Source organism: Nerophis ophidion, linkage group LG20 (genome assembly GCF_033978795.1).
Source record: "Nerophis ophidion isolate RoL-2023_Sa linkage group LG20, RoL_Noph_v1.0, whole genome shotgun sequence".
Lineage (NCBI taxonomy): Eukaryota > Metazoa > Chordata > Actinopteri > Syngnathiformes > Syngnathidae > Nerophis > Nerophis ophidion.
This window is the reverse complement of record NC_084630.1, coordinates 39221425-39239996: the sequence shown is the minus strand read 5'-3', so window position 1 is coordinate 39239996 and position 18572 is coordinate 39221425. Positions and strand designations below refer to the sequence as shown.

Sequence of the window (18572 nt, the reverse complement as noted above, 5' to 3'; positions counted from 1 at the left end):
CATGAATTGATTAACGTGGACCCCGACTTAAACAAGTTGAAAAACTTATTGGTGTGTTACCATTTAGTGGTCAATTTTACGGAATATGTACTGTACTGTGCAATCTACTAATAAAAGTATCAATCAATCAATGTAGGACTGTCGTACACACATGAAAAAAAAACCTCAATGTAGGTCTCACTGAGACCTATATTTCATACACTTACCGCCCCCAACTAAAATGAACAGGAAGTTTGCTATTCCCACATCAGTACAACAACTGCATTACATTCACAATGCATTAGAGTCTCAAAATGGCGGCACCAAGGCGTCCTTATAAAATGCCCAAGCCACTTTACAACTGTTATTACTATGAGACTGATGTATAACACATGTATATACAACTTTTTCTCAGTGTAATAATCCATCCATCCATCTTCTACAGCTTATCCGGGCTCAGGTCGCGGGGGCAGCAGCCCAAGCGTTCCCGTCCATCGCTGCCTGCAGCTTTAATTTTACTTCTTTTGGAAAGTCTAGACAAGCCAAATTTTCTTGTTCTATTGGCAGATGATTTTGCTTAGTTCAAGCGCATATGAGGGCAACCCCTCAACCCCCTTGGGGCGAGGGGTTGCCCACATATGCGGTCCTCTCCAAGGTTTCTCATAGTCATCATTGTCACGGTCACCGACATCACATTGGGTGTGAGGATGTCGTTGTGGTTTGTGCAGGACGACGGCTAGGAAATCTTAAAAAGACGCATCTACTGTGTCACCGCTGAGTTAAAGGCCTACTGAAATGAGATGTTCTTATTTAAACGGGGATAGCAGGTCCATTCTATGTGTCATACTTGATCATTTCGCCATATTATCATATTTTTGCTGAAAGGATTTAGTAGAGAACATCCACGATAAAGTTCGCAACGTTTGGTCGCTAATAAAAAAGCCTTGCCTGTACCGGAAGTATCAGACGATGTGCGCGTGACGTCACGGATTGTGGAGCTCCTCACATCTGAACATTGTTTACAATCATGGCCACCAGCAGCGAGAGCGATTCGGACCGAGAAAGCGACAATTTCCCCATTAATTTGAGCGAGGATGAAAGATTTGAAGATGAGGTAAGTTAGAGTGAGGCACTAAAAAATAAATAAATAAAAAAGAAAATCGACGGCTTCGGGCAGCGGCAGTGGGTGTGTTTCAGATGTAATTAGACACATTTACCAGGATAATTCTGGAAAATCCCTTATCTGCTTATTGTGTTAATAGTATTATAGTGAAATTACATTGACAAACCTGAAAGTCGGATGGCTGCGGTGAACGCCAGTGTCTCTGAGAGAAGCCAAGGAGCCAAGATCACAGCTGCCTTTTTGACAGCTACAGGAAGAGGTCCCATAATCCACTGAAGTCTCCGGTAAGAGCCGACTTAATATCACAATTTTCCCATCCAAAACCTTGCTGGTTGACGTAGAGAAACATGTTAGCTTGACCGCTCTTTTGCTGAAAGGATTTAGGAATCATGGCCACCAGCAGCGAGAGCGATTCGGACCGAGAAAGCAACGATTTCCCCATTAATTTGAGCGAGGATGAAAGATTCGTGGATGAGGAAAGTGACAGTGAAGGACTAGGAAAAAAAAAAAAACCTAGACGGCAGAGCGATTCAGATGTTATTAGACATATTTACTAGGGTAATTCTGGAAAATCCCTCATCTGCTTATTGTGTTACTAGTGTTTTAGTGAGATTATATGGTTGTACCTGTACAACATGAAAGTCGGAGGGGTGTGGACACGGGTGTGGTGACCGCCACTGTCTCCGAGGGAAGCCACGTTTCTCGACGAGGCGAAGGCAGACGGTGGGGCCGGGCTGAGATTTTTTTTTTTTCCCCTCCTCCACGGTGGAAGCATCCCACGTTCGGGGGCGGCTGAGAATCCACAGCTGCCTCTTTGACAGGTGCAGGAGAAATGACGCAAACTCTCCGCTCATGTCTACGGTAAGAGCCGACTTATTACCACAATTTTCTCACCGAAACCTGCCGGGTGACATGTGGTAGAGAACCGTGTTCGCTTGACCACTCTGTTCCATAGTAAAGCTTCACCGTCATCTTTCGGGAATGTAAATAATGAAACACCGGCTGTGTTTGTGTTGCTAAAGGCGGCCGCAATACACCGCTTCCCACCTACAGCTTTCTTCTTTGACGTCTCCATTATTCATTGAACAAATTGCAAAAGATTCAGCAACACAGATTTCCAGAATACTGTGGAATTATGCGATGAAAACAGACAACTTATAGCTGGGAACAGTGCTGGAACAAAATGTCCTCTACAATGCGTGACGTCACGCGCACGCATCGTCATACCGCGACGTTTTAGCAGGATACTCCCGCGCAAATTTAAAATTGCAATTTGGTAAACTAAACCGGCCGTATTGGCATGTGTTGCAATGTTAATATTTCATCATTGCGACAATTTCCCCATTCATTTGAGCGAGGATGAAAGATTTGTGAATTACGATATTGATAGTGAAGGAAGGGAAAAAAATAAAATAAAATAAAAAATAAAAAAAGCGGCGGCAGTGTGAGCGTTTCAGATGTAATTAGACACATTTACTAGGATAATTCTGGAAGATCCCTTATCTGCTTATTGTGTTAATAGTGTTTTAGTGAGATTTTAAAGATTGTAAAGACATACCTCGAGGTCGGATGGCTGCGGTGAACACGCAGTGTCTCAGAGAGAAGCCGAGGAGCCAAGTTCACAGCTGTCTTTTTTATGACAGCTGCTGCAGGACGACGAATAATCCACTGATGTCTCCAGTAAGATATATATATATCACAATTTCCCCATCCAAAAACATGCTGGTTGACGTCGAGAAACATGTTCGCTTGACCGCTCTGTGTTATATTTTCACAACAACCAAAGAAACAGCGGCTGTGTCTCGGTGCTAAAGGCAGCTGCAATACACCGCTTTCCACCAACAGCATTCTTCTTTGACGTCTCCATTATTAAATGAACAAATTGCAAAAGATTCAGCAACACAGATGTCCAAAGTACTGTGGAATTATGCGATTAAAGCGGACGACTTTTAGCCGCTAGTGGTGCAGCGCTTATATTTCCTGACTGTCCGTGACGTCACGCGTACACGTCATCATTCCGCCACGTTTTCAACTCGCGGGAAATTTAAAATTGCAATTTAGTAAACTAAAAAGGCCGTATTGGCATGTGTTGCAATGTTAATATTTCATCATTGATATATAAACTATCAGACTGCGTGGTCGCTAGTAGTGGCTTTCAGTAGGCCTTTAAGGGAGTGGAGGCAAACACCTATTTCAAGGGCGGGAATAATAATCAATGACTTACCAATCATTAACGAGAGGAGATTCTGGACCTTGGAGCTTACTCCCACTACTCTGTACAGACCTTGGTCATTGATACCTGTGCAGGAAAAATAATGACAATAATTCATTTCCGCACTTTTACCGGCAATTAAGCAGACAACAAAGGCAAAATATACTTCAAAGGTGTGTATATAATGTAAACAAAAAAAACCTGTATGTGTACATACACAACATATTAGGGCACTTTAACTTTCAACATTAAATAAATAAATAAAGGCATCTGAAGTTCAAAAGGAGTAATAAATAAAAGGACATGTGATCAGTAGCTGTGATGTAAGTTATATAGTTAAAACAAGTGCGCCCCCGTGTGTACAGAAAGAGACACTACACCCTTGTGAATCACTGTTAGTTTGCAAGCAGAGTTGCACAAAACCCAAGCAACCGATTTCCACACAAATATGTGGAGGGAGTCAAAGAAGAACCCAATTTAATGCAAGAGGAGGTGTCTCCTCCTCGACTTGGTCGTTTTCCTATACTTTTTAATTCGACTTGGTCGTTTTCCTTTACTTTTTAAGTGTAATGCAGGAAGGATTCATGTAAACGTGCTAATCCAAATGTTTCCTTCCTTGGTGCTCACCCGTATGCAAATGGAAGAACAAAGGTTACTCAAATAGTGAAAGGTAACTGTTGTTGTTGTTTTTTAGTAACCAGCAAGCACAGTACAGTTAGTAGAACAACTGTGATTTTATTACTGTGCATTTGATAGGTGCTGTCTGAAATTCAACTATTTATTTTATTTACATATATATAATAAAATAAATATATATAGCTAGAATTCACTAAAAGTCAAGTATTTCATATATATATATATATATCTTGATTGGATTATCCAGAGAATAGTGCTCGATACCGTGGTAGAGGGCAATATGTATGTGTGGGAAAAATCACAAGACTACTTCATCTCTACAGAACTGTTTCATGAGGGGTTCCCTCAATCATCAGAATCTCCTGATGATTGAGGGAACCCCTCATGAAACAATTCTGTAGAGATGAGAGATTCTGATGATTGAGGGAACCCCTCATGAAACAGTTCTGTAGAGATTAAGTAGTCTTGTGATTTTTCCTACACCTACATATATATATATATATATATATATATATATATGAACTAACTATATATATATACTCAGTCGGGTGACGTAACCCAGTGGTCCCCAACCTTTTTGTATCCGCGGACCGGTCAACGCTTAATAATTTGTCCCGCGGCCCGGTGCGAGGGGGTTCTTTTTTTTATTTTTATTTTTATTTTTTTTTTCCTTTGTCATGAAAAAGGGAAGTTTTTGTCATGAGAAAGGGAGGTTTTTTTGGTTGGTGCACTAATTGTAAGTGTATGTTGTGTTTTTATGTTGATTTAATAAAAAGAAATAAATAAATAATATATATATATATATATTTTTTTTTTTTTTTAAATAAAAATTTATAAAAAATTATTCTGCGGCCCGGTACCAATCGGGCCACAGCCCGGTGGTTGGGGACCACTGACGTAACCCACTGTTTGCACGCTCACCTCTGGTTTCTATGGCGATGATGGAGTTCTTCACAAAATCCAGACCCACTTCATCCAGCTGGGCATCGACTGCAAAAAGAAAAGAAAAAAAGAAAAAGAAGATGAACTCGGTTTGGTAAGAAAGTGACTTAGAGTCCTACTGAAATTTGAAAAAAATATGATGAGGTCAATAAAGTTGTTTTTATATACACACACACATTTTATACACATATATATATATATATATATATATATATATATATATTATATATATATATACACATACAAACACACAAATGCACATATATATATATAAGTATATATGTAGTCCATGAAATCTCAAATTAAGTTAATTTAAATATTGTCAAAAAATGCAAAAGTATATTATCAAATATTTAAACTGTTTTTTTTAAATAGAAATAAACAATAATAAAGATTTCAACACAAGTTATCCACCAAATTGTGCAATTTCAACCTACTCAGTGGCTTAATGCAGGGGTTCTCAAATGGGGGTACGTGTACCCCTGGGGGTACTTGAAGGTATGCCAAGGGGTATGTGAGATCTTTTTTAAATATTCTAAAAATAGCAACAATTCAAAAATCCTTTATAAATATATTTATTGAATAATACTTCAACAAAATATGAATGTAAGTTCATAAACTGTGAAAAGAAATGCAACAATGCAATATTCAGTGTTGACAGCTAGATTTTTTGTGGACATGTTCCATAAATATTGATGTTAAAGATTTATTTTTTGTAAAGAAATATTTGCAATGAAGTTGATGAATCCAGATGGATCTCTATTACAATCCCCAAAGAGGGCACTTTAAGTTGATGATTACTTCTATGTGGAGAAATTTTTATTTATAATTGAATCACTTGTTTATTTTTCAACCAGTTTTTAGTTATATTTATATATTTTTTCCCAAATAGTTCAAGAAAGACCACTACAAATAAGCAATATTTTGCACTGTTATACAATTTAATAAATCAGAAACTGATGACATAGTGCTGTATTTTACTTCTTTATCTCTTTTTTTCAACCAAAAATGCTTTGCTCTGATTAGGGGGTACTTGAATTAAAAACATGTTCACAGGGGGTACATCACTGAAAAAAGGTTGAGAACCACTGATCTAGTGGTTAGAGTGTCCGCCCTGAGATCAGTAGGTCGTGAGTTCAAACCCCGGCTGAGTCATACCAAAGACTATAAGTGAAGTGAAGTGAATTATATTTATATAGCGCTTTTCTCAAGTGACTCAAAGCGCTTTAAATAGTGACACCCAATATCTAAGTGTGGGTGGCACTGGGAGCAGGTGGGTAAAGTGTCTTGCCCAAGGACACAACGGCAGTAACTAGGATGGCACAAGCGGGAATCGAACCTGCAACCCTCAAGTTGCTGGCACGGCCACTCTACCAACCGATTCTATAAAAATGGGACTCATTGCCTCCTTGCTTGGCACTCAGCATCAAGGGTTGGAATCGGGGGTTAAATCACCATAAATGATTCCCGGGCGCGGCACCGCTGCTGCTCACTGCTCCCCTCACTTCCCAGGGGGTGATCAAGGGGATGTGTCAAATGCAAGGGACAAATTTCACCACACTTAGTGTGTGTGTGACACTCATTGGTGCTTTATCTTAAAGTAGCAATAGATTTCATGGTAAAATTGAGAAATTTACTGTGTTTTTTATAGCATTTTTCTCTAAATGAAAAAAAACAGTACCGTATTTTTCGGGCTATAAGTCCCAGTTTTTTCGATTGTTTGGCCGGGGGTGCGACTTATACTCAGGAGCGACTTATGTGTGAAATTATTAACACATTACCGTAAAATATCAAATAATATTATTTAGTTTATTCACGTAAGAGACTAGACGGATAAGATTTCATGGGATTCATGCATTAGGAGTGAGAGATGTGAGCTGACCAACACGCCGGATTGTAGTCAGCTGGAGGCGTGTCTTAATGAAATTAAACAATGGATGTCCGCTAACTCTTTGCAACTCAACGCCAAAAAAACGGAAATGCTGATTATCGGTCCTGCTAGACACCGACCTCTATTTAATAATACAACTTTAACATTTGACAACCAAATAATAAAACAAGGTGTCTCGGTAAAAAATCTGGGTATTATTTTCGACCCAACTCTCTCCTTTGAGTCACACATTAAAAGCGTTACTGAAACGGCCTTCTTTCATCTCCGTAATATCGCTAAAATTCGCTCCATTTTGTCCACTAAAGACGCCGAGATCATTATCCATGCGTTTGTTACGTCTCGCCTCGATTACTGTAACGTATTATTTTCGGGTCTCCCCATGTCTAGCATTAAAAGATTACAGTTGGTACAAAATGCGGCTGCTAGACTTTTGACAAGAACAAGAAAGTTTGATCACATTACGCCTGTACTGTATATACCTTTATATACATATATACATACGTATATACCTATACTGTATATACATATATACATACATATATACCTATACTGTATATACCTTTATATACATATATACATACATATATACCTATACTGTATATACCTTTATATATATATATATACATACATATATACCTATACTGTATATACCTTTATATACATATATACCTATACTGTATACACCTTTATATACATATATACATACATATATACCTATACTGTATATACCTTTATATACATATATACATACATATATACCTATACTGTATATACCTTTATATACATACATACATACATGTATACCTATACTGGCTCACCTGCACTGGCTTCCTGTGCACTTAAGATGTGACTTTAAGGTTTTACTACTTACGTATAAAATACTACACGGTCTAGCTCCAGCCTATCTTGCAGATTGTATTGTACCATATGTCCCGGCAAGAAATCTTCGTTCAAAAGACTCCGGCTTATTAGTGATTCCTAGAGCCCAAAAAAAGTCTGCGGGCTATAGAGCGTTTTCTATTGAGGCTCCAGTACTCCGGAATGCCCTCCCGGTAACAGTTCGAGATGCTACCTCAGTAGAAGCATTTAAGTCTCACCTTAAAACTCATCTGTATACTCTAGCCTTTAAATAGACCTCCTTTTTAGACCAGTTGATCTGCCGCTTCTTTTCTTTCTCCTATGTCCCCCCCGCCCTTGTGGAGGGGGTCCGGTCCGATAACCATGGATGAAGTACTGGCTGTCCAGAGTCGAGACCCAGGATGGACCGCTCGCCTGTATCGATTGGGGACATCTCTACGCTGCTGACCCGCCTCCGCTTGAGATGGTCTCCTGTGGATGGGACTCTCGCTGCTGTCTTGGATCCACTATGGATTGAACTTTAACAGTATCATGTTAGACCCGCTCGACATCCATTGCTTTCGGTCCCCTAGAGGGGGGGGGTTGCCCACATCTGAGGTCCTCTCCAAGGTTTCTCATAGTCAGCATTGTCACTGGCGTCCCACTGGATGTGAATTCTCCCTGCCCACTGGGTGTGAGTTTTCCTTGCCCTTTTGTGGGTTCTTCCGAGGATGTCGTAGTCGTAATGATTTGTGCAGTCCTTTGAGACATTTGTGATTTGGGGCTATATAAATAAACATTGATTGATAAACATTGAGATAGTTTGGTAAAGGTATAGCATGTTCTATATGTTATAGTTATTTGAATGACTCTTACCATAATATGTTAGGTTAACATAGCAGTTGCTTATTTGTTATTCACTATTCTTTATTTATTTTAAATTGCCTTTCAAATGTCTATTCTTGGTGTTGGCTTTTATCAAATAAATTTCCCCCAAAAATGCGACTTATACTCCAGTGCGACTTATATATGTTTTTATTTTTTAGTATGCATTTTTGGCAGGTGCGACTTATAATAAGTGCTACATCCCACTCGGAGAAGTTTCTTATCAAGAAAGAATAAAGTTGAGAGAAAAAGTAGAGGACAAAAAAACTCCTCATTAAAGTCATCATTTAAAGACATCATTTTGCAGGAATTAGATCGCAATATCACCAGAATTCTATGAAAAAGTCAGAAAATAATTTTTCCTAATTTTCATTTGTACTTAAATCAAATAGTACTAATATTTTCGAAACCCGGGTTGCACTTGATGTCATGTTCAGTTGCAGACTCCGAAAAATACGGTACTTTTTTTTTTTCTTACTGTAATAAACTGTGGTGCCGTTTTGCCATTTACAGTAATACACCCAAAAATCTACACTTGTTGATTTGCAATAAAAAACTAAAAATAAAAAATGGCAGCTCAGGTGCTAAACTTTTACAGTAAAATTGCTGTTTTTTTATTTACAGTAAAAAAAAAAGAAAATGTAAATTTGACAGTAAAATCCTGGCAATTGAGCTGCCTTTTTTAACCATAAAACAGCAGTACTGTTTTTCCATTTACAGTAATATACACTATATTTTGAGGTGAAATTATTGCAATTTACCAGATTTTTTTTACATTTTAGTTTTTTTTTAAATCTACTAATAAAATGCATTAAAAAAAATGGTGTATTTACTGTTAGAAGTGGCCCTCTGGGGCCAAACATAACTGCCATTGGGACACTCACTTCCTCTCTCTTTGGAATATGTCCTTCCAAGATAGTGTCCCATCTGTTTGAAGACACAGCATATTTGTTATTGCGGTAAAAAGCGACACATACGACCGGCGGCGAATGACGAGGTAGTAAAATGTTGTTTGGACTCACAGGCTCCTTCCCGCCCATGGCCTGCATCCAGAACTTGTGGTCCCCCTCCGAAAGAGCCTGCACTGTGAGGGCCGTTCCTGGCCTGAAGCAGAGGGAAAACACAATATTCATGCCATGTTACACACATGAGCGTTGTTTTCCCAAATCTAAGGGGGGTCTACCGGTCTGTTATGTCCAGCTCCAAGCAGAACCTTCGGTCCAACATGTCTGTGGATTTGCGCAGGCAGGACTTGAGGGTAACTGACTCCATCTCACCCTGAACAACAAAAGGAGACACAAAGTAAAAAATAATGCATTACGAAAACGGTTAACGTGTGGCTTTTTTTTTTTTTTGTTATGTAGTTTTCAACAAAGAGTACCAAGCTCTTGGACACATGAGGGCTTTGGGGGCAAAAAAAAAATGCTTTTGTGTTCATTTATTGTGGGAATGTCAGAGAATAAAATAGTTATGGTTGAAAACAATAAAAGAAGCAACATATTCCTTAATATAAACATCCCAATGACACTGCAAACTTGTATTCTTGGGGATCTTCATCAATTTACAAACCCCGTTTCCATATGAGTTGGGAAATAGTGTTAGATGTAAATATAAACAGAATACAATGATTTGCAAATCCTGTTCAACCCATATTCAGTTGAATATGCTACAAAGACAACATATTTGATGTTGAAACTCAAACTTTATTTTTTTTTTGCAAATAATAATTAACTTAGAATTTCATGGCTGCAACACGTGCCAAAGTAGTTGGGAAAGGGCATGTTCACCACTGTGTTACATCACCTTTTCTTTTAACAACACTCAATAAACGTTTGGGAACTGAGGAAACTAATTATTGAAGCTTTGAAAGTGGAATTCTTTCCCATTCTTGTTTTATGTAGAGCTTCGGTCTTTCAACAGTCCAGGGTCTCCGCTGTCGTATTTTACGCTTCATAACGTGCCACACATTTTCCATGGGAGACATACAGTATCTGGACTGCAGGCGGGCCAGGAAAGTACCCGCACTCTTTTTTTTACGAAGCCACGCTGTTGTAACACTTGTCTTGCTGAAATAAGCAGGGGCGTCCATGATAACGTTGCTTGGATGACAACATATGATGCTCCAAAACCTGTATGTACCTTTCAGCATTAATGGTGCCTTCACAGATGGGCACTAATGCACCCCCATACCATCACACATGCTGACTTTTCAACTTTGCGCCTATAATAATCCGAATGGTTATTTTCCTCTTTGTTCTGGAGGACACCACGTCCTCTGTTTCCAAATATAATTTGAAATGTGGACTTGTCAGACCACAGAACACCTTTTCACTTTGCATCAGTCCATCTTAGGTGAGCTCGGGCTCAGCGAAGCCGGCGGCGTTTCTGGATGTTGTTGATAAATGGGTTTGGCTTTGCATAGTAGAGTTTTAACTTGCACTTACAGATGTAGCGACCGACCGTAGTTACTAACAGTGGTTTTATGAAGTGTTCCTGAGCCCATGTGGTGATATCCTTTACACACTGATGTCAGTTTTTGATGCAGTACTGCCTGAGGGTTCAAAAGTCCGTAATATCCTCGCTTACGTGCAGTGATTTCTCCAGATTCTCTGAACCTTTTGATGATTTTACAGACCGTAGATGGTAAAATCCCTAAATTCCTTGCAATAGCTCATTGAGAAATGTTGTTCTAAAACTGTTTGACAATTTTCTTACAAACTGGTGACCCTCGCCCCATCCTCGTTTGTGAATGAGTTAGCGTTTCATGGAAGCTGCTTTTATAGCCAATCATGGCACCCACCTGTTCCCAATTAGCCTGCACACCTGTGGGATGTTCCAAATAAGTGTTTGATGAGCATTCCCCAACATTATCAGTATTTATTGCCACCTTTCCCAACTTCTTTGTCACATGTTGCTGGCATCAAATTCTAAAGTTAATGATTTGCACAAAAAAACATGTTTATGAGTTTGAACATCAAATATGTTGTCTTTGTAGCATATTCAACTGAATATGGGTTGAAAAGGATTTGCAAATCATTGTATTCTGTTTATATTTACATCTAACACCATTTCCCAAATAATATGGAGAAGGGGTTTGTACAAAACACTATAGAAATACAAAATACTGTACAATATACAGAACAAGACAAGAGTATCGGAGTAATAAATAACAATCAGTGTTGGACGTAGGGTAGTATTGCACAGTAGGGTATTAGAGTATGATATTGTATTGGGGTGAATTATTATTATTATTATTATTATTATAAGTTAGAGTTCAACATGGTGACAGCTCTGGGGAAGAAGTGTAAGAACGAGTATTAGCTAAATATTACCTTTGTTTGCAGGTCAAATGTAGTGACTGTTTTAATCCAGCAGACGGCGACATTGTGAAGTATCAACACAGTATCAGTGCCACACACTTACTGATGCAACTTTGGGAATTATTAGTCAATTATATTTATATAGCGCTTTTTCTCTAGTGACTCAAAGCTCTTTACATAGTGAAACCCAATATCTAAGATTTAAAAAGTCATAAATTTTACTTTTTGAAACATTCATCCATCCATCCATCATCTTCCGCTTATCCGAGGTCGGGTCGCGGGGGCAGCAGCCTAAGCAGGGAAGCCCAGACTTCCCTCTCACCAGCCACTTCGTCTAGTTCTTACCGGGGGATCCCGAGGCGTTCCCAGGCCAGCCGGGAGACATAGTCTTCCCAACGTGTCCTGGGTCTTCCCCGTGGCCTCCTACCGGTTGGACGTGCCCTAAACACATCCCTAGGGAGGCGTTCGGGTGGCATCCTGACCAGATGCCCGAACCACCTCATCTGGCTCCTCTCCATGTGGAGGAGCAGCGGCTTTACTTTGAGTTCCTCCCGGATGGCAGAGCTTCTCACCCTATCTCTAAGGCGGAGGAAACTCATTTCGGCCGCTTGTACCCGTGATCTTATACTTTCGGTCATGACCCAAAGCTCATGACCATAGGTGAGGATGGGAACGTAGATCGACCGGTAAATTGAGAGCTTTGCCTTCCGGCTCAGCTCTTTCTTCACCACAACGGATCGATACAGCGTCCGCATTACTGAAGACGCCGCACCGATCCGCCTGTCGATCTCACGATCCACTCTTCCCCCACTCGTGAACAAGACTCCTAGGTACTTGAACTCCTCCACATGGGGCAGGGTCTCCTCCCCAACCCGGAGATGGCACTCCACCCTTATCCGGGCGAGAACCATGGACTCGGACTTGGAGGTGCTGATTCTCATTCCGGTCGCTTCACACTCGGCTGCGAACCGATCCAGCGAGAGCTGAAGATCCCGGTCAGATGAAGCCATCAGGACCACATCATCTGCAAAAAGCAAAGACCTAATCCCGTGGCCACCAAACCGGAACCCCTCAACGCCTTGACTGCGCCCAGAAATTCTGTCCATAAAAGTTATGAACAGAATGGGTGACAAAGGACAGCCTTGGCGGAGTCCAACCCTCACTGGAAACGTGTCCGACTTACTGCCGGCAATGCGGACCAAGCTCTGGCACTGATCGTACAGGGAACGGACCGCCACTATCAGACAGTCCGATACCCCATACTCTCTGAGCACTCCCCACAGGACTTCCCGAGGGACACGGTCCAATGCCTTCTCCAAGTCCACAAAGCACATGTAGACTGGTTGGGCAAACTCCCATGCACCCTCAAGAACCCTGCCGAGAGTATAGAGCTGGTCCACAGTTCCACCACCAGGACCAAAACCACACTGTTCCTCCTGAATCCGAGGTTGGACTATCCGGCGTAGCCTCCTCTCCAGTACACCTGAATAAACCTTACCGGGAAGGCTGAGGAGTGTGATCCCACCATAGTTGGAACACACCCTCCGGTCCCCCTTCTTAAAGAGAGGAACCACCACCCTGGTCTAATTTCCGATATTACATTTTAAAGCATTTAACGGTTGGGGCGGCATAGCTCGGTTGGTAGAGTGGCCGTGCCAGCAACTTGAGAGTTGCAGGTTCGATTCCCGCTTGTGCCATCCTAGTCACTGCCTTTGTGTCCTTGGGCAAGACACTTTACCCACCTGCTCCCAGTGCCACCCACACTGGTATAAATGTTACTTAGATATTGGGTGTCACTATGTAAAGCGCTTTGAGTCACTTGAGAAAAGCGCTATATAAATATAATTCACTAAATCACTAATATCAGCAGTCTCTAGTTTATTGTTAATTCCTATGACATATTTCTGCTCAAACTCTTTATTGATCCGTCCCGATAAAACATCTACATGCACATAACTTAAAAACATGAATCATTTAAAAAAAAAAACCTCCCTCTATCAAAATGGAAAATAGAGATAAAGGCATCCATCCATTTACTACCGCTTGTCCATGTAATGTAAAAAGCTGACAAATGAAAATAATGTTTGCCTTAGTGCCCTAAAGCAGTGGTTCTCAAATGGGGGTGCGTGTACCCCTGGCGGTACTTGAAGGTATGCTTGAATTGTTGCTATTTTAAAAAATAGCAACAATTCAAAAATCCTCTATAAATATATTTATTGAATAATACTTCATCAAAATATGAATGTAAGTTCATAAAATGACATTACATACAGAGGTCTGGAACATTCTGCCCCTCCATATTGGAACTGCTGAGTGTTTTAAGTCTCGTCTTAAGACCCATTTTTATTCTCTGGCTTTTAACACGACGTGAGTTGTCTGGTCCTCTGTTGCCCTCCGGGTTTTTACATTTTGATTTCTATTTACTGTTTTAATTGGTTTCACCCTTAAAATCGTTTTCAATCATATTTATTTTATATTGCTTTTATGTGTATTTATTTATTATTATTTATTTTTATTTATTGTTTTTATTTTTATTTTTTTATTTTTTTCCCCTTGGCCTCAGTCTGCACCCCCACTCCAGGGCCTAGGCTAAGACCAATTTTTTAATTTTATTTTAATCTTCTATTTTTTTTCTTCTATTTTTTAAATTTGTATTTATTTACTAGCAAGCTGGTCTCGCTTTGCTCGACATTTTTAATTCTAAGAGAGACAAAACTCAAATAGAATTTGAAAATCCAAGAAAATATTTTAAAGACTTGGTCTTCACTTGTTTAAATAAATTCATTTATTTTTTTACTTTGCTTCTTATAACTTTCAGAAAAACAATTTTAGAGAAAAAACACAACCATAAAAATTATTTTAGGATTTTTGAACACATATACCTTTTTACCTTTTAAATTCCTTCCTCTTCTTTCCTGACAATTTAAATCAATGTTCAAGTATTTTTTTATTTTTTTATTGTAAAAAATAATAAATACATTTTAATTTAATTGTTCATTTTAGCTTCTGTTTTTTCGATGAAGAATATTTGTGAAATATTTCTTCAAACTTATTATGATTAAAATTCGCAAAAAATATTCTGGCAAATCTAGAAAATCTGTAAAATCAAATTTAAATCTTATTTCAAAGTCTTTTGAATTTCTTTAAAAAAAAAATTTCTGGAAAATCTAGAAGAAATAATGATTTGTTTTTGTTAGAAATATAGCTTGGTCCAATTTGTTATATATTCTAACAAAGTGCAGATTGGATTTTAACCTATTTAAAACATGCCATCAAAATTTTAAAATGAATCTTAATCAGAAAAATTTACTAATGATGTTCAATAATTTCTTTTTTAATTTTTTCAAAAAGATTCGAATTAGCCACTTTTTGTGTTCATTTTTTTGGGTTGAATTTTGAATTTTAAAGAGTCGAAATTGAAGATAAACTATGTTTTCGTGTTTTCTCATCTTCTAACCCTTCAATTAAGTGTTTTTTTCATAATTTATTCTCTACAAAAAACCTTCCGTAAAAGGAAAAAAAAATGTACGACGGAATAACAGACAGACTAACCCATTTTTTTATTTATATATAGATTTATATTTTAAAGGTAAATTGAGCAAATTGTCTATTTCTGGCAATTAATTTAAGTGTGTATCAAACTGGTAGCCCTTGGCATTAATCAGTACCCAAGAAGTAGCTCTTGCTTTCAAAAAGGTTGGTGACCCCTGGATTAGGGGGTACTTGAATTAAAAACATGTTCACAGGGGGTACATCACTGAAAAAAGGTTGAGAACTACTGCTCTAAAATATGAGCCCTAATTTAAGGCAACACTCACCTTGACCTTAAAAAGTAAATATTCGAGGCCTGCTATTATATTTATCAAATATTGTTAAAGACCTACTGAAATGAGATGTTCTTATTTAAACGGGGATAGCAGGTCCATTCTATGTGTCATACTTCATCATTTCGCCATATTGCCATATTTTTGCTGAAAGGATTTAGTAGAGAACATCCACGATAAAGTTGGCAACTTTTGGTCGCTAACAAAAAAGCCTTGCCTGTACCGGAAGTAGCAGACGATGTGCGCGTGACGTCACGGGTTGTGGAGCTCCTCACATCTGAACATTGTTTACAATCATGGCCACCAGCAGCGAAAGCGATTCGGACCGAGAAAGCAACGATTTCCCCATTAATTTGAGCGAGGATGAAAGATTCGTGGATGAGGAAAGTGAGAGTGAAGGACTAGGGAAAAAAATACTAGAGGGCAGTGGGAGCGATTCAGATGTTATTAGACACATTTACTAGGATAATTCTGGAAAATACCTTATCTGCTTATTGTGTTACTAGTGTTTTAGTGAGAGTATATGGTCGTCCTTGTACAACATGAAGGTCGGCCCCGCACCTTTCTTCAGCACCAGTCGACGGGTGGTGGCGATGCCCATCTCCGCCCTTTGCAAGGGACCCTCTTCATCTTTCGAAATGATCACTGCATAATACACTATACTTTGTGTGTCTGATCCAATCCAACCGTGTTCGCTTGACCGCTCTGTTCCATAGTAAAGCTTCACCGTCATCTTTCAGGAATGTAAACAAGCAATACACCGCTTCCCACCTACAGCTTTCTTCTTTGACGTCTCCATTATTCATTGAACAAATTGCAAAAGATTCAGCAACACAGATGTCCAGAATAATGTGGAATTATGCGATAAAAACAGAAGACTTATAGCTGGGAACGGTGCTAGAATCCGTGACGTCACGCGCATGATACTTCCGCGGGAAATTTAAAATTGCAATTTAGTAAACTAAAGCGGCCGTATTGGCATGTGTTGCAATGTTTATATTTCATCATTGATATATAAACTATCAGACGCTAGTAGTGGCTTTCAGTAGGCCTTTAAATTATTCACAGGTAAGTTAATAAAAGTATTAATTATTTCAATATATTCGTCCTGGGTTTTATTCAGATTATAATCTTGATCAACAAATTCAAGGAAAAATCATAAAATCATATATAATCTTGTACATTTCGAGGTATCGTCAAAAGCGACCAATATATACTTGGTATCGGCTCGATACCAACATTCACAGTATTGTCTAAACCTACTTGTTCCCATCTATCCATCCATCCATCCATTTTCTACCGCTTATTCCCTTTTGGGGTCGCTGGCGCCTATCTCAGCTACAATCGGGCGGAAGGCGGGGTACACCCTGGACAAGTCGCCACCTCATCGCAGGGCCAACACAGATAGACAGACAACATTCACACACTAGGGCCAATTTTTAGTGTTGCCAATCAACCTATCCCCAGGTGCATGTCTTTGGAAGTGGGAGGAAGCCGGAGTGCCCGGAGGGAACCCACGCATTCACGGGGAGAACATGCAAATTCCACACAGACAGATCCTCAGCCTGGAATTGAACCCAGGACTGTAGGACCTTCGTATTGTGAGGCAGACGCACTAACCCCTCTGCCACCGTGAAGCCCTGTTCCCATCTAATGTTTGTTATTTATTTTATTTAGTTTTTTTTATGTATTTATTTATTATTATTTTTTGTTTTCATTCAGTCATTGGTGGAGCTCAGGATAGTATTTGAGTGTTTGAGTGTTTTTAATATTGTTGTGCAGCACTTTGGAAACGTTTTGTTGTTGAACTGTGCTATATAAATAAAGTGCATTGGATAATGTGTACACTCACAGTCCTTCCACCAGATCTGTGGTCAAAGGTCACCATATGCAGGATCTTCTGCTCTTTGACAAAAGTGCAGTAACGTTTCACCCAGCTGGAACCAAAGGGCGGTGGCCCTGGGGACGCAAGAACAGGCAGACGTAAACATGCGGCTACGGGAAAAACTTTGGCGGCATGATACTGTCTACAAAAGTTGGAGCAAAAACTCCATCTGGACCGCACGTTTTTCCTGGACGTAGAGGTAGCCTTCATAGCTGATGGAGCTGGTCTGCCTGTAGTCCTGAGGCACCTCCCGGATCCTTTTCATGAGCTCGTAGACCTCGGAGCGAGCGCCCTCAAAGCGACTCCTCGTCTGCCAAGGGAAAGTCACACATCATTTGAAATGAGTGGCTGTGCTTCGATGGATGAGACGTTGCATTTAACACACGTGCAAAACGACGACTAATCCAGATTGCACGTTTGGCGCAATGGAAACGTGTCGTACAAACCCTGTTTCCATAAGAGTTGGGAAATTGTGTTAGATGTAAATATAAACGGAATACAATGATTTGCAAATCCTTTTCAACCCATATTCAGTTGAATATGCTACAAAGACAACATATTTGATGTTCAAACTCATAGAAAATAATTAACTTAGAATTTCATGGCTGCAATACGTGCCAAAGTAGTTGGGAAAGGGCATGTTCACCACTGTGTTACATCACCTTTTCTTTTAACAACACTCAATAAACGTTTGGGAACTGAGGAAACTAATTGAAGGAGCTTTGAAAGTAGAATTCTTTCCCATACTTGTTTTATGTAGAGCTTCAGTCCTTCAACAGTCCGTCGTATTTTACGCTTCATAATGCGCCACACATTTTCCATGGGAGACAGGTCTGGACTGCAGGCGGGCCAGGAAAGTACCCGCACTCTTTTACTAAGAAGCCACACTGTTGTAACACGTGGCTTGGCATTGTCTTGGTGAAATAAGCAGGGGCGTCCATGATAACGTTGCTTAATGACAACATATGTTGTTCCAAAACCTGTATGTACCATTCAGCATTAATGGTGCCTTCACAGATGTGTAAGTTACCCATGCCT

General features: G+C 39.6%; 1 protein-coding gene across 3 annotated transcripts in view; it reads right to left on the bottom strand.

Moving 5' to 3' along the window:
* arhgap10 (Rho GTPase activating protein 10) overlaps positions 1 to 18572 on the bottom strand; it is a 230487-nt gene that overhangs the window by 98714 nt on the left and 113201 nt on the right. For all 3 annotated transcript variants that reach the window (XM_061881211.1, XM_061881214.1, XM_061881213.1), the window contains exons 8-14: positions 17715 to 17844; positions 17502 to 17608; positions 9689 to 9783; positions 9528 to 9609; positions 9390 to 9432; positions 4872 to 4940; positions 3327 to 3401 (exon numbers count right to left, since the gene is read on the bottom strand). In XM_061881211.1, the coding sequence (XP_061737195.1) occupies positions 3327 to 3401; positions 4872 to 4940; positions 9390 to 9432; positions 9528 to 9609; positions 9689 to 9783; positions 17502 to 17608; positions 17715 to 17844 (601 nt within the window). The remainder of the gene's footprint in view (positions 1 to 3326; positions 3402 to 4871; positions 4941 to 9389; positions 9433 to 9527; positions 9610 to 9688; positions 9784 to 17501; positions 17609 to 17714; positions 17845 to 18572) is intronic.